Source organism: Bombus huntii, chromosome 3, assembly GCF_024542735.1.
Source record: "Bombus huntii isolate Logan2020A chromosome 3, iyBomHunt1.1, whole genome shotgun sequence".
Lineage (NCBI taxonomy): Eukaryota > Metazoa > Arthropoda > Insecta > Hymenoptera > Apidae > Bombus > Bombus huntii.
In genome coordinates this window covers 16,588,919-16,614,035 of record NC_066240.1, presented here as the reverse complement: position 1 = coordinate 16,614,035, position 25,117 = coordinate 16,588,919, and the positions used below count along the sequence as shown (strand labels likewise).

The following is a 25,117-nucleotide window of genomic DNA, read 5'->3' as shown; positions in this document are numbered from 1 at the left end:
GGTAAAGTAAACCGTGTTTTTAATTAAAGTGATTTATTATATTTTGTTTTAATCAACCGACAATTACATCGTTTCCTTATCCTTCTTCATAGACTCTGTTCATTTAGGAACAGTTTGCGTAAGATAATAAAAAAAAAAATACCAAAATGTTAACTACACAAGGTACGGATGACTGGAATATTAAATTTTGATTTTCATAATTCTTCTGACATCTATAATGTCTATCGCAATGCAACAAGATTAATTTCTACTTATTTACTATGCGAGTTGTTCAGTCTGACGCAAACGTCTACTAGAGAGAATTAATCAGAATATAGTTCTACTTTCGCTAATCAATTCTATATACACATCCTTGAATGATTGTAAAACTAAGCACGTATTAAAAATCCTTGAATAATCTCTAATTAAAAAAAAACGAAATGTAAGGTGAAACAAGGACAAAAGAAAGCTACAAAAAATGAATATCTCTTTCCTGAAGCTACTACGCTCATAATCAAACAATTTTTGTTCTAATGGAACTTCCAGACTATCACTAACGTGTATTATTTAAACTAAGCTATTATGCTTCACGTTTTTATGCTTTCTCTGGCGAAGATAGAAAAGAAAACAGAGTGAAGTAAAAAAGAATAAAAAGAATTGTAGAATATCAAAGGGAATAAATAGTAAAGAGAAGAACGACAGAGATTAACATGAATAAATTATGAAGATCTTTGATCCCTACTTAGTAAATGCATGATTAAGGCTATCTATAATACAGATTTTACCTTAAACACGGTATATTTGGCATTAGTATACGAGATCTGCGTATCGAGATCGATGGCAAAATAAGAATTTAAGCGATAGAATCGTGAAATATTACTTTAGTTTTGAACTTTAATTTTTAGCTCAAAGAAGGAACACAAGATGCGTCTTTCGTCTACTAATATCGTTAAAATATTGGATTTGTTTCTTTCATCCTATTATCATAATTATCCAATGATACAGAATCGATGATAGTAGTAAAATAATAAATAAATAACAAGTTGCCAATATATTTACATCTAAAAAATGTTGTTTTATTCGTTCGTCTTATCATTAACGATTAGGTATTGGTTCCTAAATTTCAGATTAAATTACAAAATTGTAACCAATTACAACACCTTTTTTTTTTATAAATTGACGAAGTTCTGGCTACGGAGGATTAAATGAACTTTTGAAAACTCGATCCTTTCTTTTTTCATACCATGTTTCTTATCTTTTTTTATATGCACCAACTTAAAGTTCTCTTTTCCTGAGTTTTGTATAGTCATCAACCATAAACAATAGACACATAGCGTATAACATGTATGATACGTTGAAATCACAATGAATCCAAAGAAGATCGTGGAATTGAATATTCTTAATTCTCTAAACTCTCCGATATTCATATAACTAAAGAGAAAAAAATGATAAGCTCACAATAATGGTCGATTTAAATAAAACCATTAATATGTCACCACAATGTACATCACTTTCTGATTCAGGTCGAAATTGTATCTAGCGTACAATGCGAGCGGATTTAGAGCGTGCTGATTTATCGTTGTTCCAAATATACCTCGAAAGCGCCAGTGTTCTGAATTGTGGTTTATCCGAAGAAATAGTCGCGCGTGTAATTTCGAATTTAATGTATCTGGCTGACGGCGTGTCTGAAAAAGATCGATACAAATAGAAATTAGCTAGGAAGAAAAGGGAATAAACTGTATGTCGATATCCTATGCAGAAAACTCTGTCCCTTTCGCACTTGCTCTATACAAAAGGAAATTGAAAGGTATGAACGCGAGATAAAAGGATCAACAGCGATTAAACTGTAGTTGCAGTAAACTTTCACTTCGCCTAATGCGTCACGCTCCCTGTAAATTTAGGCAATTAAATTGGGAATTTAGACGACTCGAATCCGTGACACGAATAACGATTCGTTTCACGTTGCATCGACGATAACAGCAACGCCGAATAAAAACGGCAACGATGCGTTGAAAACAGAGAGAATCGACGTCGTGTCGTTTAAACAGAACGTAGGAAGCTTTGAATGCAAATTAAATGGCATCGCGGTACAGATTTTAATTTCAATACTAATTCCCCCGGAGATTTTCATTGGGAAGATATTTCTGTTTTATTTTGTGGCATCCAACAGTACAAAGAGTAGGTAAAGTTAACTGATTATATCTGATTAATATATAATTAAAGTGTTTTTACCTTCAGTATCTTTGATATCGTATTATTATTTTTTTTTCTTTTTTGCCTAATACCATGGACTATATTTATCGATTATTTTGAAATTGGAAGCAATGAAAATTGTTTTCTCTATTGGAAAAATTCTCGAGTATGCATAATAGGCAATAATAAGCAAAAATAACGAAGGAAGCTTCGAAAGGATCAGAAACATCGAGAGAGAGGGCCGGGATGAATAAAAAGAAAGTGAATGGAAATGAGAGGTCGTGAAATCTGGGAAAGATTAAGAAAAGATGAAAAAAATGAAGGAAAGTAAAAATAGACCAAAAGACACGAAAGAGTATCTGTAAAAGGTAAAAAGGATTAAAGAAAGTTAAGAAACGTATATAGAAAATTGCGGGATATTAAAAGAAACTGAGGGAACTTAAATATAAGCAAAAAATACTACGGAGGATTTGAAACGGCTGAAGGAAAAAAGATAGCAGGAGACTAAATAAGATTGTAAAAACCTGATAAAACTGTACGAAGCTAAAAGAGGTATTGGAAAGAACAACAAATACCAAAGAGAAACAAAACATGGGAAAATGTGATACTCTTTATGTGACAGAAATAAAATTTGTTTTATTGCAACGGAAATCTTTGCCAATAATTTTAGACAGATTTTTTTCAAATTCGAACAAATATATTATTACTATATACTAGACACTACTCGAATAGTATACTATTGTTATCCGAAACTACATGATTTAATCGAAATATAAGTAATTTGACTCAAAGTTAAAAGGATTAAAAAAGTCAACGCGAAATTGAAAAATGTTAACGAAGACTTTACTTTGACGTTCATTTTAAGAGCTAGTCTGTAAAAATGAAACGCCTAATCGATAATTCGTGGAACGTTTCAATTCATCGTCCTTAATTAATAAATTAAATATCACTTATTAAAGAATATATCAATATCTTTTATTTCAAATCTCCTACAAAATGTTTCATAAATGAATTTTCCTTGGAATTCTTTTAAAAAATACGACAGAGCGAAAAAACAGAAAAATCGTATAAAAACATTAAAAAAAAATTAAATAAGTTTGAATTGATTAACAAAAATTAAGCAATAAGAATGATTAAAGTCTTTGATATATCTTTCACTCGTTTTTCGTTAAATCTTTATCAGTCTGACATAAAACCACGTCACACCTAAAAATCGAAAATGCATCCTGAAGGAGTAACCACCTAATACATTTCCAGGAAAACAGACCGGCATGCGGCAGTTACATTTATTCTTACGCGAAAGAATACAATGATCTGACAGTTTTCTGAAAAGACGGAAATAGCACATCGTATATCCTCTTAGCAAGGAGTATATATAAAATGTAGCAGAATCGACGTACTGTACACTATTCTCTTCCTACACGCTATAACATTTTGCTGTATATTTGAAGGAACAACATCCTTCGTGAAAACGAAATCTCTTCATGGTAAGAAAAGAAAAAGAATTGTAGATAAACGTAAAAGATACAGCGAATTAACTCGTTAATCGTGGAACACGAGTTAACGCTTCAGATTGTCCATTTCTTTAAATATTAATCTCTTAATAATTTCTTTATTTAGACATCTCCCACTTTTTTACCTATCGATCTTTGTTTATCAAAAATAAATTACGTCATATTGAAATTTACGATTCTCTAATTGTTACTAATCTTAACGATTATGGAATTTTCCTATCGTTAAAAATAATTACAATTAAGTAAATCAATCGTTGGAAATTAAGCAATAATCCGCTTAATAAATTAAATAATATTTCACAGAGGTTCGATTATTCCAAACTAGTATCTTTATAACATTCTTATTTCTTTATTTCTGTCATTTATTCTTGCGCGATTTCACAATATTCTAACTATTTTATGTACAACATTTCGAGAAAAATAACATTCTTGCTCTGTCAACACTAGGAAAATAGAGTATTCTGTATCGTTAATTATATTATGGCCGGCAAACTACTACGTATCAAAAGGAAATCTACAAACTAAATGGAACCTTACAGATTACGTTTAGTTGTAATTGTTGAACAGAGAGAGAATGAGCCTATTTTTCAAGTATACGCCAAGAATAACTATTAGATTACAAAACATGTAAGATTCTCTAACATTGACCGATTCATTAATTGCCTAAGTCATTAATCATAATCATAAAGTCATGTTTCATAAGGAAAAATTTACTACGCACGGTATTAAAATCTTTTCTCGGATACGATACAAAGAAATGGCAAAATTTTCAATTGATATAAAATCGTAATCGTGGTAACATTTAAAAACACTTTTACTTAGAGACTATTAAAACTGTCGTCTTTTCGTGTAACAATGATATTTCTATACTTTTCATAACAACATTTGTCACCGACACTTATTAACGACAAATAAAACGAAATTTCTTTTCAAGGAAATCTACTCGTCTTACGACGAAAAAGGAAAATATTAAGAACTGTAGATGAAGCAAAGATAGTATCATGCGAAGAAACATGATACACAGTAGTTTTATCGATCGTTAATAAAGTCAAATTTTAAAATAAAAAGAAATTGTCAAATTCCTAGTGTAGAATAAGATAATGATCATTAACTTGAAACGTCAGCATATCGTAATTGGCAGGTAAAAGTAAACGTTGAACGTTTTGATTCTTTCTAGATCAATCGATCCTAAAAACATTTCTATCGATAGACCAGTTTAAACTTTTATCTCTGTGTCTTTTGTGTAGGTCTATTTGCATGAGCCACGTAACATAGAAATAAAAAAAGAAACAGAATCTAATAAATTTAAGCAGCACACGCGATCTGATTTCGAATACGTGATAGAGTACGTTGATCTAAAAATACCGAGGCAACTATCTTATTTCGTTCGATTCGATTCAAAAACGCGATTCTTATTTCTTCTTACTCTGTCGTCCGAAAAATATTGACTTGATCGGTATTGCTTGTTGAGCAGAGATTAAAAACTCCACAGAGAACGAGTTAAAAAAAAAAAAATAAACCTCGTCTCTAGTTGAATTTCCTGTTCTATTCGACGTGAATATGCTAAAAATTCTAACTCCTATGATTCTTCAATCGCTACAAAAACTAGAAACATTCGTTGCTCGTATTCACCGAGAAACACCGATGATATGACATTTAAACGTTAACAAAGCGTCAAAGATTATTATTCACAATGATTTTCGCATCTATCGATCGTCGCTGCTTCGCGAATATACTCAACCCTTTATTTTCTTTATTGTCTGTGTTATAAAGTGCAAATTTTATATTCCAAATAATCTTGATCAAGAAAAGACGTAACATCAAGTTTAGTTGTATCTTAGAAAATGTAAGATTATTTGAAGCAAGTTATGCACATGAAATCTCGCAATTTATTTTTTCATCTCAATATTAAAACTACGAATCGTTAACCGTCGAATAATTATTAAAAGAACTATGAAAAGACAATTTATCGAAAGAAAATGATAATGATAAAAGAATCGTAATGCGAGAATATCACGATGAAATCGACGCGAAGAATCTCGAAACAGCGACGTTTATCTGCAAGCTAACACGTTATAAGAATCGACGATTGCAGCATCCTTTGGAAGCGACCGGAAGCTGGCCGATTCTCACGGTGGAGCAATGGCATACTCTCTGAGCGTTCGTAACGACCGAGATATCCGATCTCGTGATCCTGGCACACTGTGTCCTCGTGAAATCCGTAACACTCCGACGAACGATGGCTGTGGACGCCTGAACGCGTCATCTTCCAGCTTGACTGCTCGTGTTTGAGAGTTGTCACGAGATACGGGGATAGAAAGCGGATGCCCGAGCTGCCTGTGGATCGTAAGTGAGAAATTGTTGCAAACATAAAAGAAATTAACGGTTGAATGCGATCGACAATTCGGAGCAAGTTTGCGGAAGTATTTACAAAAGAAAGAATGCTAATTGAAGTATGGCGAAGTGAGGAGTTGCGGATGTGCAAGATGTTAATTGATAATAAAGGTAAGTACGTTCACTTTGATGCTAATTAAAAAATGCGAATGATTTTTTAACGAAGACTTAAGGGACATTCATAGAAGGCATGGCAGAACGCATGGTACAAATAATGGAAGGAAGTTCGGTTTCTTTCATTTGGAACCTCATTTTCAAGCAAATGATACTTCTCGAATCGATGTACTCCACAAAGCGGCAGCTTTTAAACGAAAAAATTGTATTTTGTATTTTTTACTTATTTTTAATCGTAGAATGTACACTGTGTACTCGTACCACGTATCCTGCCATATTTTTATACAGTAATAACGAAAAATAGAAGTAAGCGGAGAAATGCTTGTTTGAAGAATCGATTCTATTCGTCGGAACAATGAAAATAGATTGGCGCGTAAAAAAATTTTGTTTTTTCATTGCCAATAGCTTTTCCTTTTTAAATTTATGAAATGTACAAAATATAGAAGGGAAAATGAGAACAGAGAAAATTTGGTGAGATTGAAGAGCTAGGATATAGAAAATAAAACCACAAGTAAAAGGATCTATTTCCGATGTTTAAATCATCATTCAAGGATAATACTTATTTGTTAATTATACGAGATACAGCGAAAAAAATATAACAATAAATTCTATAGACGCCGGAAATTTGTGAGCGATAAATAAATATGAAGTAAAAATGATTGAACTATGATGTTAAATCTGTAAATAGAAGCAAATATGAAACCTTTTTCATGGTTTTGATGTATAGTATCGATTGTAAAAAAAAAAAGAGAATATCGCTACTTTTTATTAACACGTTCCATATAGAAAGCACAACGTTCGGGTCAGTGGAACCAGTGTCTGACCCAAACTGGTTATTACTACTGCAGACGTTCTACTCATCTGTGTCAGTGTTTCTCAAACGGACGATGTTCTCGTAATATACAATTTATATAATTATCATTTTTCAACCATTTTACGACAATAATATATATGATATAGCGTATTTATCATATAAACGAAAATTAAATTTTAAATGGAATTTTTATTCTCAGCTTAATACCCGAACAAAAGTTTCTTACACATAGAAGTGTGGTTTTCTTACGATAAAATTAACTACACTTCCCAAGAAGTGTAATTGACTCCAATTTCGCTTTTAATACGTGGAGATAAGATATTCGCGGAAAAGTAGAAGGATTACCTCTATGAGAAAGTAAACACTGACTATGAATAGCGCATAATGGATGACAGAGTTGTTGTCATATCGCAACGAGCCGACACGTAATTAAACTGTCAACGCAGGGTGCAATAAGTAATTAATTGTTGCAAGGCTGCATTACCATGATTAATTCGAATTACCGCATTAGCCCTCGTTACATATACGTAGATAAATAAACAAAAAGCAAGAACATGTGTTGCATAAAATGCATTCATTATCGATGCTAAAATACCAAAAGATTCCATCCACAAAAAGGAGATTAGAAATACAGAAAAATGTTGAAGAATATTATTTGCTTTTCATATACGTTTCGCAAAGAAGATTCTGTTAAAGAAAGAATAGTTCGATAATAGCTTCTCTTCGTTTGTAGGATTTGTCAGAAACTCTTAAATCTTAGCAACAATTTCAAGCATCGTCCATTGATCGCTGTGACGCCCCAAATTTTGTTAAATCCATTGGTGCAGAAATGTGACATGCAAAAAGGATCAGTGCGATTTTATGATTTATGTATTATGTTACACAAGCATGCAATGAATTTTCGCAAAGGATGCAGTATCAGTAAATAGAGATTAAAGTAAAGAAAATGGCATGAAGTAAATAGAGAGCAACAAAGTCTGAGCAAAATGTGCAGACATAATTTCTCGAAATATTGAATTTATTTTACCAAGTGCTTTGTCCCCCTCGACAGCAGACGTGATTCGTATTCTATATTATCCGAAAAGCTTTCCGTGGAAAGTTTCAATCGTCTTGATGAAAACAGTTACAAACCGACACGCACGTGTTTCGATACCACATGGAGAAACAAACTCTGTTAGTTAGATGTGAATAATGCACAAATACCTGTTTACCGACCATTTTGACAAGTGGTTTTATCCCCTGTGTTTCCGTTAATGGTGGTCTGCTCTTCGTCTTTCACGAATTTTATCAGGAACATCGTGAGTGCCCCTACTATTGGTGGAATACCCGCTAAGAAAAAGGGTATGTCATAGCTACCTACGTAAACCAAAAAATAAAAAGCAAATTAGATATATTTTTTAGTAAATAAGTAAAAGAATTTTTTAAACATTTATATTACAAAATTTAACATCTCGACAATTATTTTGTGAAATATTTATTCTATTGTCAAGCCTTCGTTATATTTTTAAAGTCGACTTAAATTACTTTCTATACAAAAATCTCAAAAATAGAAATCAAATCGATTTCAGATTGAAATATTAATTTGGAATTTCGTTAACAAAACGAACTCTAAATCACTAGTTCGAAATTCCGACAAAGTAACAGATAGTATGAAATCTTAATTAATTATGTGACGTAATTAATTACCGGTATGATCATACAGAAGACCAGCAATGGGCGGTCCCACAGTCAAAGGTATAGAACACATGCCTAATAGGAATCCAATGGCTTGTGTCGCTTCTTCTCGACCGCATATATCAAATGCAATAGGACCCAAAAGGGATATGAAGCAGCCATCGAATAATCCCATGGCCAAAGAGATAATTAGTAAAACCATGTACGAATTCGTAACGGGGAGAAGCATTGTAAGAACACCGATACTAAGGAACGATATCTAAAATCATTCAAAACAAATGAAAAACATTAAAGTAAATAAAACGAATGAAGCTTTTTAATTCCCGAATCGATAAAAACTTCAAGTAAAACTTCTTCACATGAAAAGATACTCGATAGTTTAATATTCTGAAAAACATTAGGTGTATATATATATATATATTTGTACTTGTACACATGCATTTAAAAACTGACACAACTTGAACAAATCTTTTCAAGAAAAGGGAAAAATATTTGAAACCTTACAAAGACATTATTTAGAATTTTATCTTTAGAATTACATGAAAAATCATTTAGACAGATACTAAATAATTTCCCATTTTTAGTCCTTTAAATCCCTCTTTGACTGTTTTCATGTTCTTTTAACTGAATTGTTTCAATTCCACACACCTTTATGTTCAAATACATGTGCGATATATTATACATATATGTAATAATTCATTTATGTATGTATATATATATATTTTCATTTATAAAAATTTTTCTCCAGAAACCATTTGTTCAAGTAATTGAAAAGGAGTGAACGATTTACCTGTTGCAACAATATTCTGTTCACCTTGGGCAAATCAGCGATATATCCGAAGACAAGTCGGCCTATACCTGAAGTAATACCGATGCACATAATCGGCAGCTTTTTATCCGAGCCCTTAAACACCGTCTCGACAAATTTCCCAATGTGAACATATGGGACGAAATATCTGAAAGGAACGTTCTCATTGATCAGGCTACTCGTGTCACTTAATACTCGTCACTTTATACGCTTTCGCCGTGGTCGTTTCTTTCGACGATGGCTTGAATTACAAGCCACATGTAACTTGACTGTCGCCAGGAAACAAGTTTCCTTTCGCAAACGCGTTCGTTAACCAACTTGTCGTCGGTTTTCCGCGCCGGCTGCAATTTAACTGACAACCTCGATCGTCTCAATGTTAACGAGTGGTCGCGTATCAATAATCAAAGCTAATGGTTTAACAACGAGGAAAAGAACGAAGCCGCCGACAAAAGACACGCGAGCTAAGCCGATCAAGGATCGCTGCTTGCGTTACGGCGAAAGTGTTCGTACATATTCAAATAATTCCTCGTTGATCTAATATACTAACCCGAACAAAGCGAGAGGGATCGAAGTAGCCCATACCACGTATCGTTTTCTCTTCCAAATCGAGACGTTCACAACTTGCTTCAGACAGTTTTTGAAGCCCGATTTGGAATTTAGTTGATCCCGCGGCACCGAGGTAACTGGAAGAATCGTGATATGGAAGAGTTACGATGATCTTCGATTTTCGATTAATTTAGCTACGCCACTTTTGAAATCGAGGGAAACTGAAATTTTGTTATCATTCTCCTTGCGCCATCGTTGTTCTCCTTCGATTTAGTATATCTACTCGCTATTTCGTAATAGCCTCTATGATAAAACATTGCTTGAGAGATTGAAAGAACGCGTGGAAGAACTTCAAACATTTCAACGTATCTCAAAGAATGAAAAATTTTAGACAGGACATCTTAACTAAGAATGGCAGAATCGATAAGAAAATTTCCATTCCGAAGACGTTAAAAGTATAACGCAAGTGTAATACAAGTATGAAATACGAAGACGAAAATATAAAGAATGGCAGGAATTAAGACTTACGTGGAATCGGTTTGAAGAGAATAGCGCAAGCCATGACAATCGCAGTGAGCATAGCTAAAAATCTTAACGTCCCTTCCAAACCGAAAAGGAGAAGTATGACTTCGATTAAGTATGGCATAAGCGTGGTAAATACAGAGCTTCCAGCCGTGACGATACCATTGACCACACCCAAGTATCTTTTAAAATAATGGCCCAAGATCGCTAGACTCGGTGTATAGGCAAGACTAGCACCAAGTCCGTACATCACTCCATAAGTCAAATATAATAATGTCACCTGAAGCACAGCGATTCTAAAAATAACTCGAGTCGATTATGACAACGAGAAGAAGAGGATGTAACACGGTGGATAACGTATCTTCGTGCAAATTGTTTTACGGTGTTATCTTTTTATTCTTATCGTGATCAGCTTTTTCAATTAAATATAGTTAATGACTCATTTCGTCTAAATGACTCGTTTAGATGAATTGTATATGCGTTGATGGAATACAAATTTCGATCATTCAGTATGGTGCAAGAAAAATCGGTTAGCTGTTCGAAACGTAAAGTTTGGTATAAATCATTCAAACGATACGTGTGATAATTTTATAAATATAACGAAAATGATGAACGTGAGTGTAATTTATAATTAACAAACAGATAATTTAGGATTGAATAATAATGACAACAAAGGAGAAGAGCAAAATGTAAGAATCGGTTGTAAACACCTGTCAAACTGAAATTTTACACTATGCGTTCTATATTGATACTGATTCTCGAAATAAAAATGAAATTAACGCGATCGATGTAGGGAAGTTGTTTCGTTAAATGATTACACGGAAATGAAATGAAAAAAAGAAAGAAATAATTTACCTTGCTAGAAAATATCGAGGATAGAAGCATACCGCTGGACGCAATAGCACCGCCCAAAAATGTGGTCATCTGAATCCCAATTTTATCGGTGAGAATGCCAGAAATTGGCGATAAAAAGAACGTGGTACCAATGGTTAACGACCCTACCAAAGCTGGAACAAAGGCACGACCGCTTTCCACAATTTCTGACAATTTTTGACAATTTCGACAATTTATCTGCGACAATATGTCTAATCTACTGCGGGCATATGCGTAAAAATGTTTGAACGTCCGATGAAACTTCCATTACTCAAACTATATGATAGAAATTCCATTTCAACGCAATTTTTTAGGATAACGAATTTTTCTATTTATTTTTTAGACGTATATTTTTTAAAAACAATACAGAAACTTAGATTTCATATACTCTTTATTTTTAAATTAATACTTGTTTGAAGTTATTTTTTCTGCATGGAATAGTGTACATATGTATTACGCTATGTATTGTAATTCTGTTTGTAGAGAATAGTATGAAAAGGAAACAGAATACAAAACGTTACCAAAAAGGCGTTGTATGTATAATAGAATATTCAGATAGCAGAATGTCCCGATATTCGTAGAGTATTGGAACGATGGAAATTCTGATAACAGAAGTTCTATCACGCTATCAATATACAACGAAACGTTTACTTTGATCTTGATATCGGTTAGTAACTTCAAGCTCCAGTAACTCGCCACTAAATTCTATAAAGTACAACAGAACGTATTAAACGTTAATGAAACGTTACAATTGCTAAAAGAAAATATTTTTCTCAGATTAGGCAAATCATTGCCCAAAAATTACAAAACTTAATTCATAGTTGCCAGTGAGTCGCATATAACATGGTGATAAGCCGGCAACCATCCTAAACCGAAAGCTCAAGATTACAATAAATAAAAAATAATATAATCGATCGTGATAACAAATGATTCGTTTAAAAAGAAAATATCAAAAAGTACGTAAAGTTTGTCGAAATTTAGGATATGTCAAAGTACATATGCTTAATTAGATCGAAACGAAAATATATATATTCACAAGAATATCGACTAAATGAACGCAAATAAGTATGATATTAATAATAATAAACAAGAACGACCATTTATCCACGATCTTAGATGTCGTTTAAAGTTCGTATTGTTTAGTAAAGACCTAGTTCTACTTTAAAGAGTAACTACCCCCAGATTAATATTATTTGACCCTCGTTACTATTAATACCCATGTAATTGTCGATTAATTCAGATCCAGGTTGTCCAGTGCATTGACTCCGCGGATGATTAGCCTGATCGATCGGTTTAATTGATACGCTACCCGAATTAATTATTCCATGCTTCACTTAACGACGATTAAATCTTAGGAAGCATCAGTACTTTTGAAATGTCGGATTTAGGCCACGAACCAATTAACGGTTCAATTACGCCATGTATCCTTCGTATTCTTATTAGAATGTTCATTGATTGTTGCTTGACTTCAATTATTTATAAATTCATGCTATAAATGCATATTAGGTTCATAAAGTAAACGAGAGGGATGTAGCGGTGCTTCTTTCGTTTTGTAACCAAGGTAATTTGAGTAAACCGACAGAGATCGACGAAAGATCCAGTACTGTAAATACTCAACTAATATTTGTAGTAATAAGCATTTACATTAAATATTAAATTTTTGAGCGTGAAACCTACACCTTTCTTTTTCTTCTAATAAACAGAATTTCAATACTATAGCTTTTTATTGCTGCAAATCCTTTCATTTGTGAAAAAAAAATAAAAAGAACAGTAAAAAGTTAACAACTTGTGAAAGTTGACAAGAAAAATTCAAAATTTATTAATTCCATAAACAGTTATTGAGATAAACTTAATACTGCAGTACAGTGTAGTATAGTATAGTATGTTTATTTGTATTTCAGGCTCACAGCCTATTACAAACGAGATTATTGAAATCTACTTCATATATCGTACCTATATATGTATAAACATTTGCATACATCGACACACATTCATACATATACCAAAGATACGTATTAGGTCGTCCGAAAAGTTTCTTTCGTTTTATAAGAAAATAATGGACGCACAACGTTTTCCGTCTTATCTTATTTTACCGAATTACGTATGATCCATTTTGTTCTATCAAAATAAAGATAACAACGTTCGACAGATTAGGTTTCATGTTTGTATAAAGATGCATCGTTGTAAAAGACGTGTCTGTAAAGGAAAGACACTTTTCGGGCAACCTAATACATACATACTGCGATATATTAGCTTAATTTTCATTATGATTCAACTAGCATTAATTTTCCTATTTTTATGATCTCTTGCACAAAGTTGATAATAATATGCTAATAATAGATTAACCCTCGTAAAGGGTTATAACCTAATAACTGAATCAGACGCGACGCGAGTAAGATAGTTACTGAAAAATATTATTGGAAAAATATATTATCAACTTATAGTATTATGATAATCGCTTGCAGTTCACTGATCCGCGAATGAAACTATTAGAAATGGCGATATCAATATAAAAATTGGTAAATAATAAAAATGGTAAGATAACGCGCAGTTCATTGACTGCACTGAGCGAGTGATTGGGACAATGATTAACCGCAGTGGATATAAAAGAACACGATTTTCTGTTTTTTTTTTTCACAACTCTAATCTTAACTTCTTTTCCTTTTATCGAATAATATAAAGTAAAAAAGAAAACGATTCACGGTACAATAACATTTACAAATGTTACAGTCTATGCGATATACTCAATTTCATTTGAATCAGTGTCTTTACACTTTATGATACTCGTTAATAAAAATAATAGTTTTCAATATGAATCAATTTACATCTTTTAATTAGTAGACTGAACATAGTCTAGTTTTTCAATAAAACATGATCTAATCATCATTTAACCAATCACTGAAGAAGTCAAAACCTGGAATATTGATCTCTGAAGGATTTCACGTTATTTATCTTATATTATAAGTGCTCAAAAATTATTACTATGTCAGTTATTTTATGTCACTGTTCGTTGCTTTGTGACTAATGCACCGAAACGAAGGAAAAATGCATTTACACGAGCATATGCAGTGCACTTATTGATAAAGATATCCCATTATTAGAAATCATCAATCACAAATAAAAAAGAGATAATTTTATCGAAAATATCTTGTACTATACTCAAGGTAAGAAGATAAAGAGATAAAAGCTTATTATCTTAACATTTTTTAAAAATTGTCTACGTTAATGATTGCTTAAACGACTTCTCATGCATATTCGTAATATATATATATATAGAAAATGTTTACAATTTATCCATTTTTTATTTATTATAAACATCCTTATTCGCAATGTCATGCTTCCAGTAATAACCATAAAGTAAAAGCACTATCGATACTAAACTATCAATACAAAACTAAGTTTTTATTTGTAATTAATAAACGACATACGATCACTGTAAAACTAATTTTTTCTTCGAACTAATGAACGATATTGTCAGTCTTCGATCGCGTATATCAAAAAGATAACGCAAAAGGATGACGCGAACCAGAAGACACTGAATATATGAATGTCCTTATTTATGCAACCGCGTATACTCACATATTCCTATTTATCTTCTCCTCGACCACAGTCGACATATGTATGTTATACGTACACGGTATATTCTTCCCCACAGATCATGTATTCTGCTGCCTTCCACACAAATTTCAATATTCTACGTAATCTAAATCTTTAACGATAAATAGGCTGTGGATTTTTATATATCGGAAATTTAAAAATGTAAAAACACGATAGTATAGTCGTCGTAATAGAGTGCATGATCAGCGAGTGAAATAAATTTCTGTTTAAGTTCTATTTCTTTAACGATATTCATAAAAATATGTATTTGCATAAATGCTCACGGTCTAATGATAAATAATATATTAGAACTACTACAAGTTACATCGTCCCATATCTATCATATTCTCGCTAGTGATAAACAGTCAGTGATGAACAATCAGAGAACTTACCTGCCTTCGAAGATGCTCCTGTTTCTCCAGACTCTAACAGTCTCCTCTGTAACTCGAGGTAGATCGACGAGTACGTGTTTATGACGCTGAATAGAACACCGTTGATGATGAAACTGCCTATCATGACCATCCACGCTCGCAGACCACCATCCGGTGGAACGATCACGTTACGGTCATCAGCATCCTTCCTCGAGGCGTTCATCGACGCTCGATCATCCTCGTCCTTATCCGTCCTGTTCGATTTCGCGATCGACACGTCGATCTTCACCGATAAGTTCTTACCGTCGGTTTCCAAAAGAGGGTTGCCTTCGGTGCTCGAATTCGAGGCCTCCTCCGGTCGTTGCGAATCCTCGTTCAGAGAACTTCGTTCGAGGATCTCGTTATTGATATTAGAAACGTTCGTCGAATCCGTCCGCTTCGACTCTGTATTCTCCGCGATCGTCATTGTTCAGCTTCTTGTACGCTTCTTCCGATGGATATCGATGATTTCTAGGAAAATAAAGAAAAAAAAAGGTTAAAACTACTTCGTGAAGAAGAATGAACGAACGGAGGGATTAATTCGTGGCGTTCTTAGTTAGTAAGGCGATTATAAAGTTAAATAAGAATAAGATGATGGAAAAATAATTTGACATAGATTAGAAAAAAGAATAGGGCATCGCTGTTGGTCGTGGACGTCTGGAGGAATTTTTGTTACGGCATTAAAATTATTAAAAATATAGAAGTATTTCTGGGAAAATGAATTTTCATTTCTATTAAGATAGAAGCAGGGTTGTATTCATTATTGATTCATTTTTATTATGCCAAATTAATTATAATCATCTATAGTATTATACTATAGATTGGTAGTTTTATTATTAAACATATTTCGTGCAACATAAAGAAAATATTTATTAAAATCTAAATATTTGGCATTATAAAAATAATATATATACTTTTGTCTCGCAGGTTATCATAAATACAGATATCTAGATAAGTAAGATAGAGTTGTACTTAAGAAATACTTAAACAATTTGCAAATTTTTCTTTACGATGCTTCTGTGACACGGACTTTTGTAGATAATTTCCGTTGAAAAAAACCGAAAAACCGTTGACAAAGGAATTCAGATAAATGCTTTCTGCAATCAATTTATGTACGAAAGTAACAACTATAAAATATTACTTTCTGCACAAATTCTTGTATACCTTGATATTTCTGTAATTCATTACAAACGTACTCTTGTTGTCGTTGAATTACCATCTCCACTACAAAAAGTCACGTCAAAAATACGTCCTGGTATAAACAAAACATGAAATTTAATTTTAAACGTTATATTTAGATCTCGCATAATTAAAAAATGTCGTTGTAACGTTGCTTACATAATTCAAACACCTTTCAATTCGTATTATATAAAAACCTACAATCAAAAAATCTTCTCAGATTGAGAATGAATTCAATTTTATCGTTTATTAGAATTAACTTGAAAATTTAGTCTATTTAGTAGCAAATACTGGAAAACATAATAATCTTTTGTCTGATTGGTGAGAGTGTTTATGCAAAATATTGTATATAAATAAATATTGCTTTGTCTGATAAAAATTATTACACACGTACTTCGGTAATGCATTAGGCAATGTACATTAGGCAAAATAGAACGTATATTTTAAATTGAAGAAAATTCAGAAATCTTAAAAGAAAGTTAGCGTAATTAGATTTTCTGGGGATATATTTGACTTTAGTTTTCAGTAAAGATGATTTTCAAAAATTATTCAAACTAAATTCGTTATATTATTTATAACTTCGTCTGCGAGTAACACTAATTATTGATGGATTTACTTAAACTAAATCATCAAAATCGAAGAAAAGAATAATATGGAAAGCAAAGAAAAAATTAAAATAATTATATCTTAAAACGGTGTACACATAGTATTAAACAATTCGCACGCTTTATCACGTGTTGATAAATGTGCATCAAGCTTGAACGTATGCATACGTGTATTTAATACGACGATAACAGTCTATATATCAAAACCAATGGCGTAAGTAGCGATGGACTAAATCGTGAAATATATATTTTACGTTATTGAAACATTAAAAAATAATAAAGAATATTCTGACGAAAGAATTCAAAGTAATAACTAAACATTTAAAATAATCCATAGAAATTTCATAATTGTTTTACGCGAATCATTATGTGTTATAGGTAAAAGATTTTTATCCTACGGACTCTTCCGTCCTCAAATAATGTGCAACTTGATACCAAGAAATATATCTATTACCGATATGGAATTTCATCTACCGACAAAGTTTAAATATTACTAGTTTGATTTTGATTTAATCCTATCGTTATCAATAGTGTAATACACGTGTTAAATTATTATAAATTATAGTTTTTGACAAAGTATTCCACTTTATCGAATCTATATATTCCTTTTATTCGCGTAAATATATAAAAAAAAGTTTATAACAAGGGAGAAAGAAACGTGATAAAAAAGATATAAAAATGAGTTGTCAAGAAGAGGCGATCTACAATGTGAAGGTAGAAAGTCGCAGTTTCCATTCCGCGTTACGCCAAGGTTTAATAAAACATGATCACTCCAATTCGTGTGAATACGATTTGTCTTGATGTGCGTCTTTCTTATACAATAAAAACTGCTACCAAGTACAAGGGACAACATGTTGAAAACGTTACAAATTTCGAATGACGCACACCATACCAAGACGAGACACATGTAATCGTAGTAACAAAGTGTTAAACTACTTTCTAAGAACATTAAACGGTCGGGAGTTGCTTGGTATTTGTATTCTAATTTATAATGATCAAAAGTGGCGCGTATATGTGTGCCTGTTTAATTCTAAACGTAGAAGGCGTACACCATTATGGCCGTGTTTAAAGAGAGAGGAAAATTTGTTTTGCTAAAAAAATGTTAACTTTCGAAAAGAGGAATATCGTCTGTTGCTACAACTGGAGCCACTTTTTACCAGAGACTTTTTCTTTCACGGCTAAGAACGTTCGCTGAAACTGTGGTACGAACGCTAGATAAAAGATAATCCTATAATTACTATTCCGTGAACGTTAATTAATCATCGAATTTACACTGACAAAGGATAACATTAAAATCACTTGCGATAACAAAGAGAGAGGAAAGGGTCAAACAGCACGAACCAATTAAAATTAAACGGTCGATTCTAGTTGAAGAGAAGCCTCGAAGCAACGATAATACAATAGAGTTGTTGGTCGGAAGGGAAAAGTAACGATTGCATACAAAGAAACGGGTGAACCTTCCGCCAAGTTCTTCGAAGAAGATGGCGAGTTCAGTTTGCTTAGTGTATAAAACATAATTACGAATTTCCGACACGGCATAATGCGACCTGAAGAACGAACCACGTCCTCGTTTATGCTACCAGTGCACTTTGTTACTCAAAATTAGTAAATTCGAGAAGATTACTCTACGCGTTCACTCGAACTTGAAAAGTAAATCTATATAGCGGAGAAACTTCTGTGTACATTTTAGCGCATGTACAAGCGCGTGGCAAGCAGCGTTTTATAAACAACAAAACATTAAATTCTTTTCGTTGTTTGTTACCGAAGCAGAAACTTTCTTCCAACGTTCGTCTCAAACTTTACTTTTTAAACTATTTAAATGCAAAAAGAAACTTACTTTACCGATTCTGTAGAATTTAATGAAAACTTTAATATATAGTTTGTATGTTTATAACAGAACAATTTTTAATATAATAAATAGAGCTTTAAGAAGAAGTGAAATTTTTTTCTTATTAAAAAATATTCGTTATATTCGTTTTGCTTCGGTGATTCTAATATGACTAAAAGATACATAAAAAAAAATATTCCCACGGATGCTTTAAATAATCAAAGTAATTTTCTTCATAATTAAGTTCATAAATTAAATTGCGCTATTCATCGTGTATATAAAAAGGATGAAATTAAAATGTCATCTTATTGAAGTTGTAAAAATTTTAATTAAAAATTTTTTTATTTTTTACCACGGGTAATATTCGCAAAAATTATAACATTAAATGTTTCGTATCATTTGTACAAATTTACATATGACAACTGCTATTTCTTAAAATGCCCAACTGTTTTATCAATAATGTACATACATGAACTCCTTGCTGAAAACCATCAAATCTGCTTCTTTTGACCTTGACGCTAATCTGCATTCGAATTGAGTGGATCAAGCATGTAAAGTATGTATATCATACTTCGACTCCCATGTCAATTATTGGCCGATTAACCTCCTCACACATTCCACACAGAACATAATTGGTAACAAATACTATTTGTATAAAAAGAATAGGCCTAAACCAATGATTTTTACTAATCTGAGTAGTATATATATACATATATACAGTATATATATATATACATAAGAAATGAGTCTAGAAATCGCAACAGAAAGATAATGTAAAAACAAATAATTTTTGTTAAAATAGTATTAAAATAGAATTTAGAATAAGACTGGAGAAAAAATAATAGTTATAATTAAAAATGACAAACTTTTTCTACATTTGTTAGAGTTCACTTTTATGCTGACATCTACTAAACCAATTACCATAAATTGTAATAAACGAAATAAATGGAATTATCTCAATGAAATTAAAAAAACTAAGTAAAGTTGACTACTAAATGAAAATTAATTATATTTTACACTACGTAGTTAGGACAGTCAATTGAGGAAAGCTGGGCGACTTGAAGCCTCCGTTAATCAACTCCATAATGAGCTCCATTTAACTATCCAAAAAATTCGTCTTAACTGAACATGTTACAAGTACCAAATTATAAATAATCACATTAATGCGCGAAGACAATCAGATATGCAAGTTGTCTAATTCGATACTCAATCAACAAAGGAAAATTCTCTCTTAAATAACTAATTACAACAAACACAAAATAACACCAATAAAAATTTACTGACGAATAAACTAACTTCCCTGCCGTCAGCTAATCTTCCTACAATATTGAATTTCGAAAAACGAGCAACTAAAACGCAAATTGTAACATCCATCAATTAAGATGACCATAAAGAACTTATTTTGCACAACATTGAAACGATGGAAAATTATTACTAATACTATACTAGTATTTTAACGTTATCGATATGACATGTACATGCGTGGCATTCTCGATAAGCAAAAATGTGCATACACGGAAATAAAGAAAGGAAATACGAGGAAAGAAAAAGAAAGAAGAGCGACGAGTTTTCAAATTCTGAATCAACAAAGCACGACGCACGACACCGAATGTTGCACAGGATCACACACGTTGCCTCTGGTCGTCTTCCCAATCTCTTCGCTTCTAATTTCTGTCAACACTACGATTCTGATGGGTCGCATGGACTAAGACCACAACACGACGCAACCGCGATGCAATGAATCATCGCCGAAAAGTGCCTCCTCCATCGAGCTTGAATTCACGATTGACGGACGTGTGTCAGTCCCTATTTTGTTCCTCGTAAATCGGAACGTAGCACGATTGGAAAGTAACACAGAGCGAACGACTGAGAATAGAAAAGGCCAGTGGAGGCTAGATGGTAGCCGGAAAGAACGACAAGAGAGACAAGAGAACAAACGGGCAAAAGAGCATAGGAAAGAAAAATACACGGGCCAGTTAACTAGATAGAAAACGGAGGGAATTCGAAAGTAGCGTCGATTGAGTTTACCAAATTTTTCGTTTGCTCAGTGGGCTTCCGGCGAAGATAACGCGTGAGCGCGCGTCTCGTCGCGTCGATCGTCTTCTTTGTCGACGACCACTCTCTCTCCACGATCCAACCAACGACAGAGCCGAGCATAAACTGAAGTAACCAGCGTTATTCGTCGACCGTACGAGTGGTCGAAAGTTCCGTGTTAAGAAGAGAGGACTAACGCGCTAGTAACTAGCGAGCGAACGCGAAAACGATGAACGAAGACATGTATCTCAACTGCGCGTAGACTTGATAATTTCACATGCCGATATAACGTGTATTACCAAATGATTCTATATAGTTCCCTAAACGCGTCCACCTCGATACTTCTTCCGGTCTAAACGGGATACCAGGGGAATATGTATGACTGATCGAGATCCACGGCCTCGTTCGATGCCTAGTCAATGGAATTGAATAGCTACGCGATATGGTAATAGTTTTAGGCACTACTGACTGTTTAAGAGACAATGAATCGAACCCTAGAAATTCTAGAAATATATAATTTAACAAAATATATGAAATTGTGTTTCTGTAGGAAAGAAATCTATCTGGCTTCAATCGATCGAATGGGAAATTAAATATTTTTAAAACACGAAAAATTGTGTAGAAAGAAAATTGAAAGATCGAAACATTGTAGTTAATATTGGATATTAAGGTATCTGTAGGACAGGAAACAAGGAAAGATATTTCTAACTTGTGTTTTGTGAAAATTGTGATTCACAAAATAAGTAACGATTATTACAAGTACTATTTTAAAGATAACTATAAAATTTTGCTTATACATGATGATAAAATAAAATATATTGCGCTGAATAAATCAGGGACTATTTTCTAGAAAACTAAAAAAAGATAAACTGGATTTATAAGCAGATGATGCATCCTTCTGAAAGTACAAACATTAAACTGTAAAGACTAATTGTATAATAAGGAGACACTTAAATTTTTCTTTATGCGTGCCCAAAGTTTCACATGTTTTACAATCTTTCATTTTATTTGTAACCAAATGTAAAGAAATTTTGTTACAACATTCTAAAGTAGTGAACTTTCTCATACAGCAACAACGAGACTGCGGATAGATAGAATAGATAGAACTATGTATGTATACATAAAGTCATAGCTCAACATGGTTCGATATTGCATCATAAAACTAGAACGTCTCTGTCTCTCCAATTTTGAATCAAGCAATTTATTTTATGCACCTATTATATGTATTATCTAATAATAAAATAAATCTGACTAAACAATTTGTACAATTATTTTCATAGAAATAATTGATAAAAAAAAATTATTTGTTTCTGTTACTGTATCGTAAATATTTTTATCTTCGAAATAATTGCATTTTTTGCTGAGTAACTAAAAAGAAATATATGATTTAAATCTTTATAAATTCTTAAATTGTCCAAAGTTATAAATATTTGGAAACCACCGAAAGACCTTTTCTGCAAATATAAAAATACTGTTATACATCAGCAAGAACTAGGGATTATTCACTTTATATGATATCATGAAGAAATATATACCAATATAAAAAGATCGTATCTCCAATCTTGCCACAACCATAGAATTTTCTGAAAGTGTTCTTTCACGTATTATGCGATTATCTCAGGAAATATTAAACTATAGTTTACAATACAAAAAATGACTAACAATAATTTACATTTTGTAACAGACACCGTAAAAACAAAATGTTTACATAAAATTCAATAATTATCCAGTTTGAAACAAAGTTTAGCTTACAACTTTTTTTAACTTCCACTATAATTCGATAAATATTCCAAATTACAAGAATCTAAACGAAAAGCAGCTGACATAAATATGCAAGAAGCGAAATTTAAAAGCTGATTAAAAGTACGGTTAGTATCTTTGGATTTTCAAAGCAAGCACAAGTAGTGATGCATCTCGTACAATTTTTAAACACAATGAGGCAAAGTTTGAAAATATGAATGGACTATGTACTTTACTTTACACCTTTAATTAATAATATATTTATTATTAAGAAGCTGTGAAACATCTTACTTTTACCTGTACCTTATTTTTATTTCTACTCTGTAGCATTTTAGCGTTTAAATTTTATTCCGGTAATTTTCGAGTCATGAAAAAATTCAATCCTACATTTTGCAAATAAAGTTCATGCAGCATTTTGATCCAATCATGCAATTTATTTCTTAAACACATAAATAATAATTTATCTAAAAATAAGAAAACTGTACTATAATTTTATGCATCATTTTTTTAATTTAACGCTTAGTAAAATATTCCTGTAGTACTGATGTAGCTTTTTTCTTTAAAAATGCAGAATATATCTTCAAAAATGCAAAACTAATATATTTAAAAATTATTGTATACCTGATTTTCATTCATCTCATTTTCATCAGCTTCATAATTATAATTATAACATACATAACAGTTCATAATTATAACACAAAATTCACTGCAAATTTATAATACAATAATCTAATTAATAATTCTAAACAGATAATATAACATTGTTATATATATATACATTTTAGATTCCTGTAAATAACTATAACAAAAAAAACTTTAGTGGCCTCAATAAGTAAGTAAAAAGGAATTCACAATGAATACATAATGTATGATTCATAAAGGGTAAGACAATTATCAATGAAAGAAAAACCCAAGTTTAATTCATAACATGAGTTTACTGAATAGTGAAAAGTTATAATCCTACTTAGTGTATAATATCTTAAATATGAAATTTGTAATTTCATAATTTCATTAAATATTTTTACTTAATGATAATAACAACCTTATATGTGACAATATACGATAATATAAATCTATAAAAAAACACTATACTAATATCAACATGATTTAAACATGATTTTATTGTTACTTATAACTAGGATAACAAAATAAGTCTTATAAAAGTATTTATATTATTTCTACACTAATGCTTATAGAAGTCTTATGTATAACTATAAAATAACTATAATCTAACTTTAATTACTTTCACTTATATACTATTATATCAATTTAGTAGATAAAATGTATGCGTATATAAAAATTACTCATTTTGTGACATTGTTGCATTATAAAAAATATTGCAATAATACAATAATTGTTAACGCTGAGAGTTCAAGAAAAATAAGTAGTTGTGAATATATTATATGTGATTAATGACCTAAATCCTCTATGATTTTATATTACGGTTTCTTATATTAACTTTAATTATGAAATATAATAAAATATAACATCACAAAAAGATCAATGTAAAGATGATAGTTAAATCAAAGACATAATTGATTCACTATTTTTGTTACATGTGACAAGTAATAACAAAAAAGCACATTTATTGAGGCCACACTGTTCAGTCATACATGTAATTATTTTTTAATACAATTTATTGTTTTATAATTTCACTATAACGTTATACAACAAATTACTGATAAATAAAGTTTCAAACAATTATATGAACAATTCATTCACTAACCACACACCTTCAGGAATTTTGTAATAGAAAGTTATTAATACTTTCAATTAATTTCAATGATTGCACATTATTAATCACACAATATGTTTGAGACAAGTGATATTACATGAACAAAACAGAATAGGAAATCTAATCGATAAAATGACATGCACCGTCTAACCTTATATTTCGTCACAGTTTCGTATTCCTATCTCATAGTATGGTCTCTAACAAAATAGTCTTTAGAATAAATTTTTTGTTGTAAAAAATTTCATTCTATTTAACTTAAATATTTTTGAACCTGATCCGGAAGTAGCAATATATTCAAATACACGTGCATATCCAAAACTTAAAAATTGTCCTAAAGACATCCTCCACGAAAAATCCCTGATATTGTCTAGACATAAAGAGATTCTACTCTATATTTTTATTAGACAGCATTAAATGTCAAATTATTTCTTATAAATACGTTAATAAATTTTCTTTACCTTATACAAAATTTGCATTACAGAAAATACACAAGAATTTTTATTTGAATATGCTAATACACTAGTTTTACTTTCCATATTTACATTTGATACTTAATAC

The 25,117-nt window shown here is 31.7% G+C and overlaps 1 protein-coding gene and 1 long non-coding RNA gene across 7 annotated transcripts; one reads left to right on the top strand and one right to left on the bottom strand.

The window, feature by feature from the left end:
- Positions 1–3,442: 3,442 nt before the first annotated feature.
- On the bottom strand, positions 3,443–24,924 carry LOC126864109 (monocarboxylate transporter 10). Of its 6 annotated transcripts, XR_007689072.1 has the most exons (10): positions 21,079–21,242; positions 15,421–15,909; positions 11,414–11,565; positions 10,565–10,838; positions 10,038–10,173; positions 9,473–9,638; positions 8,695–8,941; positions 8,224–8,364; positions 8,036–8,117; positions 5,875–6,023 (listed from the first exon to the last, which is right to left on the bottom strand). XR_007689072.1 is itself a non-coding variant. In XM_050615084.1 (9 exons), exons 2-9 carry the CDS (start codon positions 15,863–15,865, stop codon positions 5,752–5,754), a joined length of 1,833 nt encoding a protein of 610 aa, XP_050471041.1. In that variant the 5' UTR covers positions 15,866–15,909; positions 24,711–24,924; the 3' UTR covers positions 3,443–5,751. The 6 variants fall into 6 exon arrangements, 5 of the variants coding, with proteins under 5 accessions (XP_050471041.1, XP_050471042.1, XP_050471039.1 ...); XM_050615084.1 differs by lacking the exons at positions 8,036–8,117; positions 21,079–21,242 and adding an exon at positions 24,711–24,924 and having other exon boundaries at positions 3,443–6,023; XM_050615085.1 differs by lacking the exons at positions 8,036–8,117; positions 21,079–21,242 and adding an exon at positions 24,558–24,704 and having other exon boundaries at positions 3,443–6,023.
- On the top strand, positions 21,383–23,098 carry LOC126864123 (uncharacterized). The gene is made up of 2 exons (XR_007689074.1): positions 21,383–21,529; positions 21,635–23,098. It is a non-coding gene; the product is annotated as an uncharacterized LOC126864123 (long non-coding RNA).
- Positions 24,925–25,117: the final 193 nt, after the last annotated feature.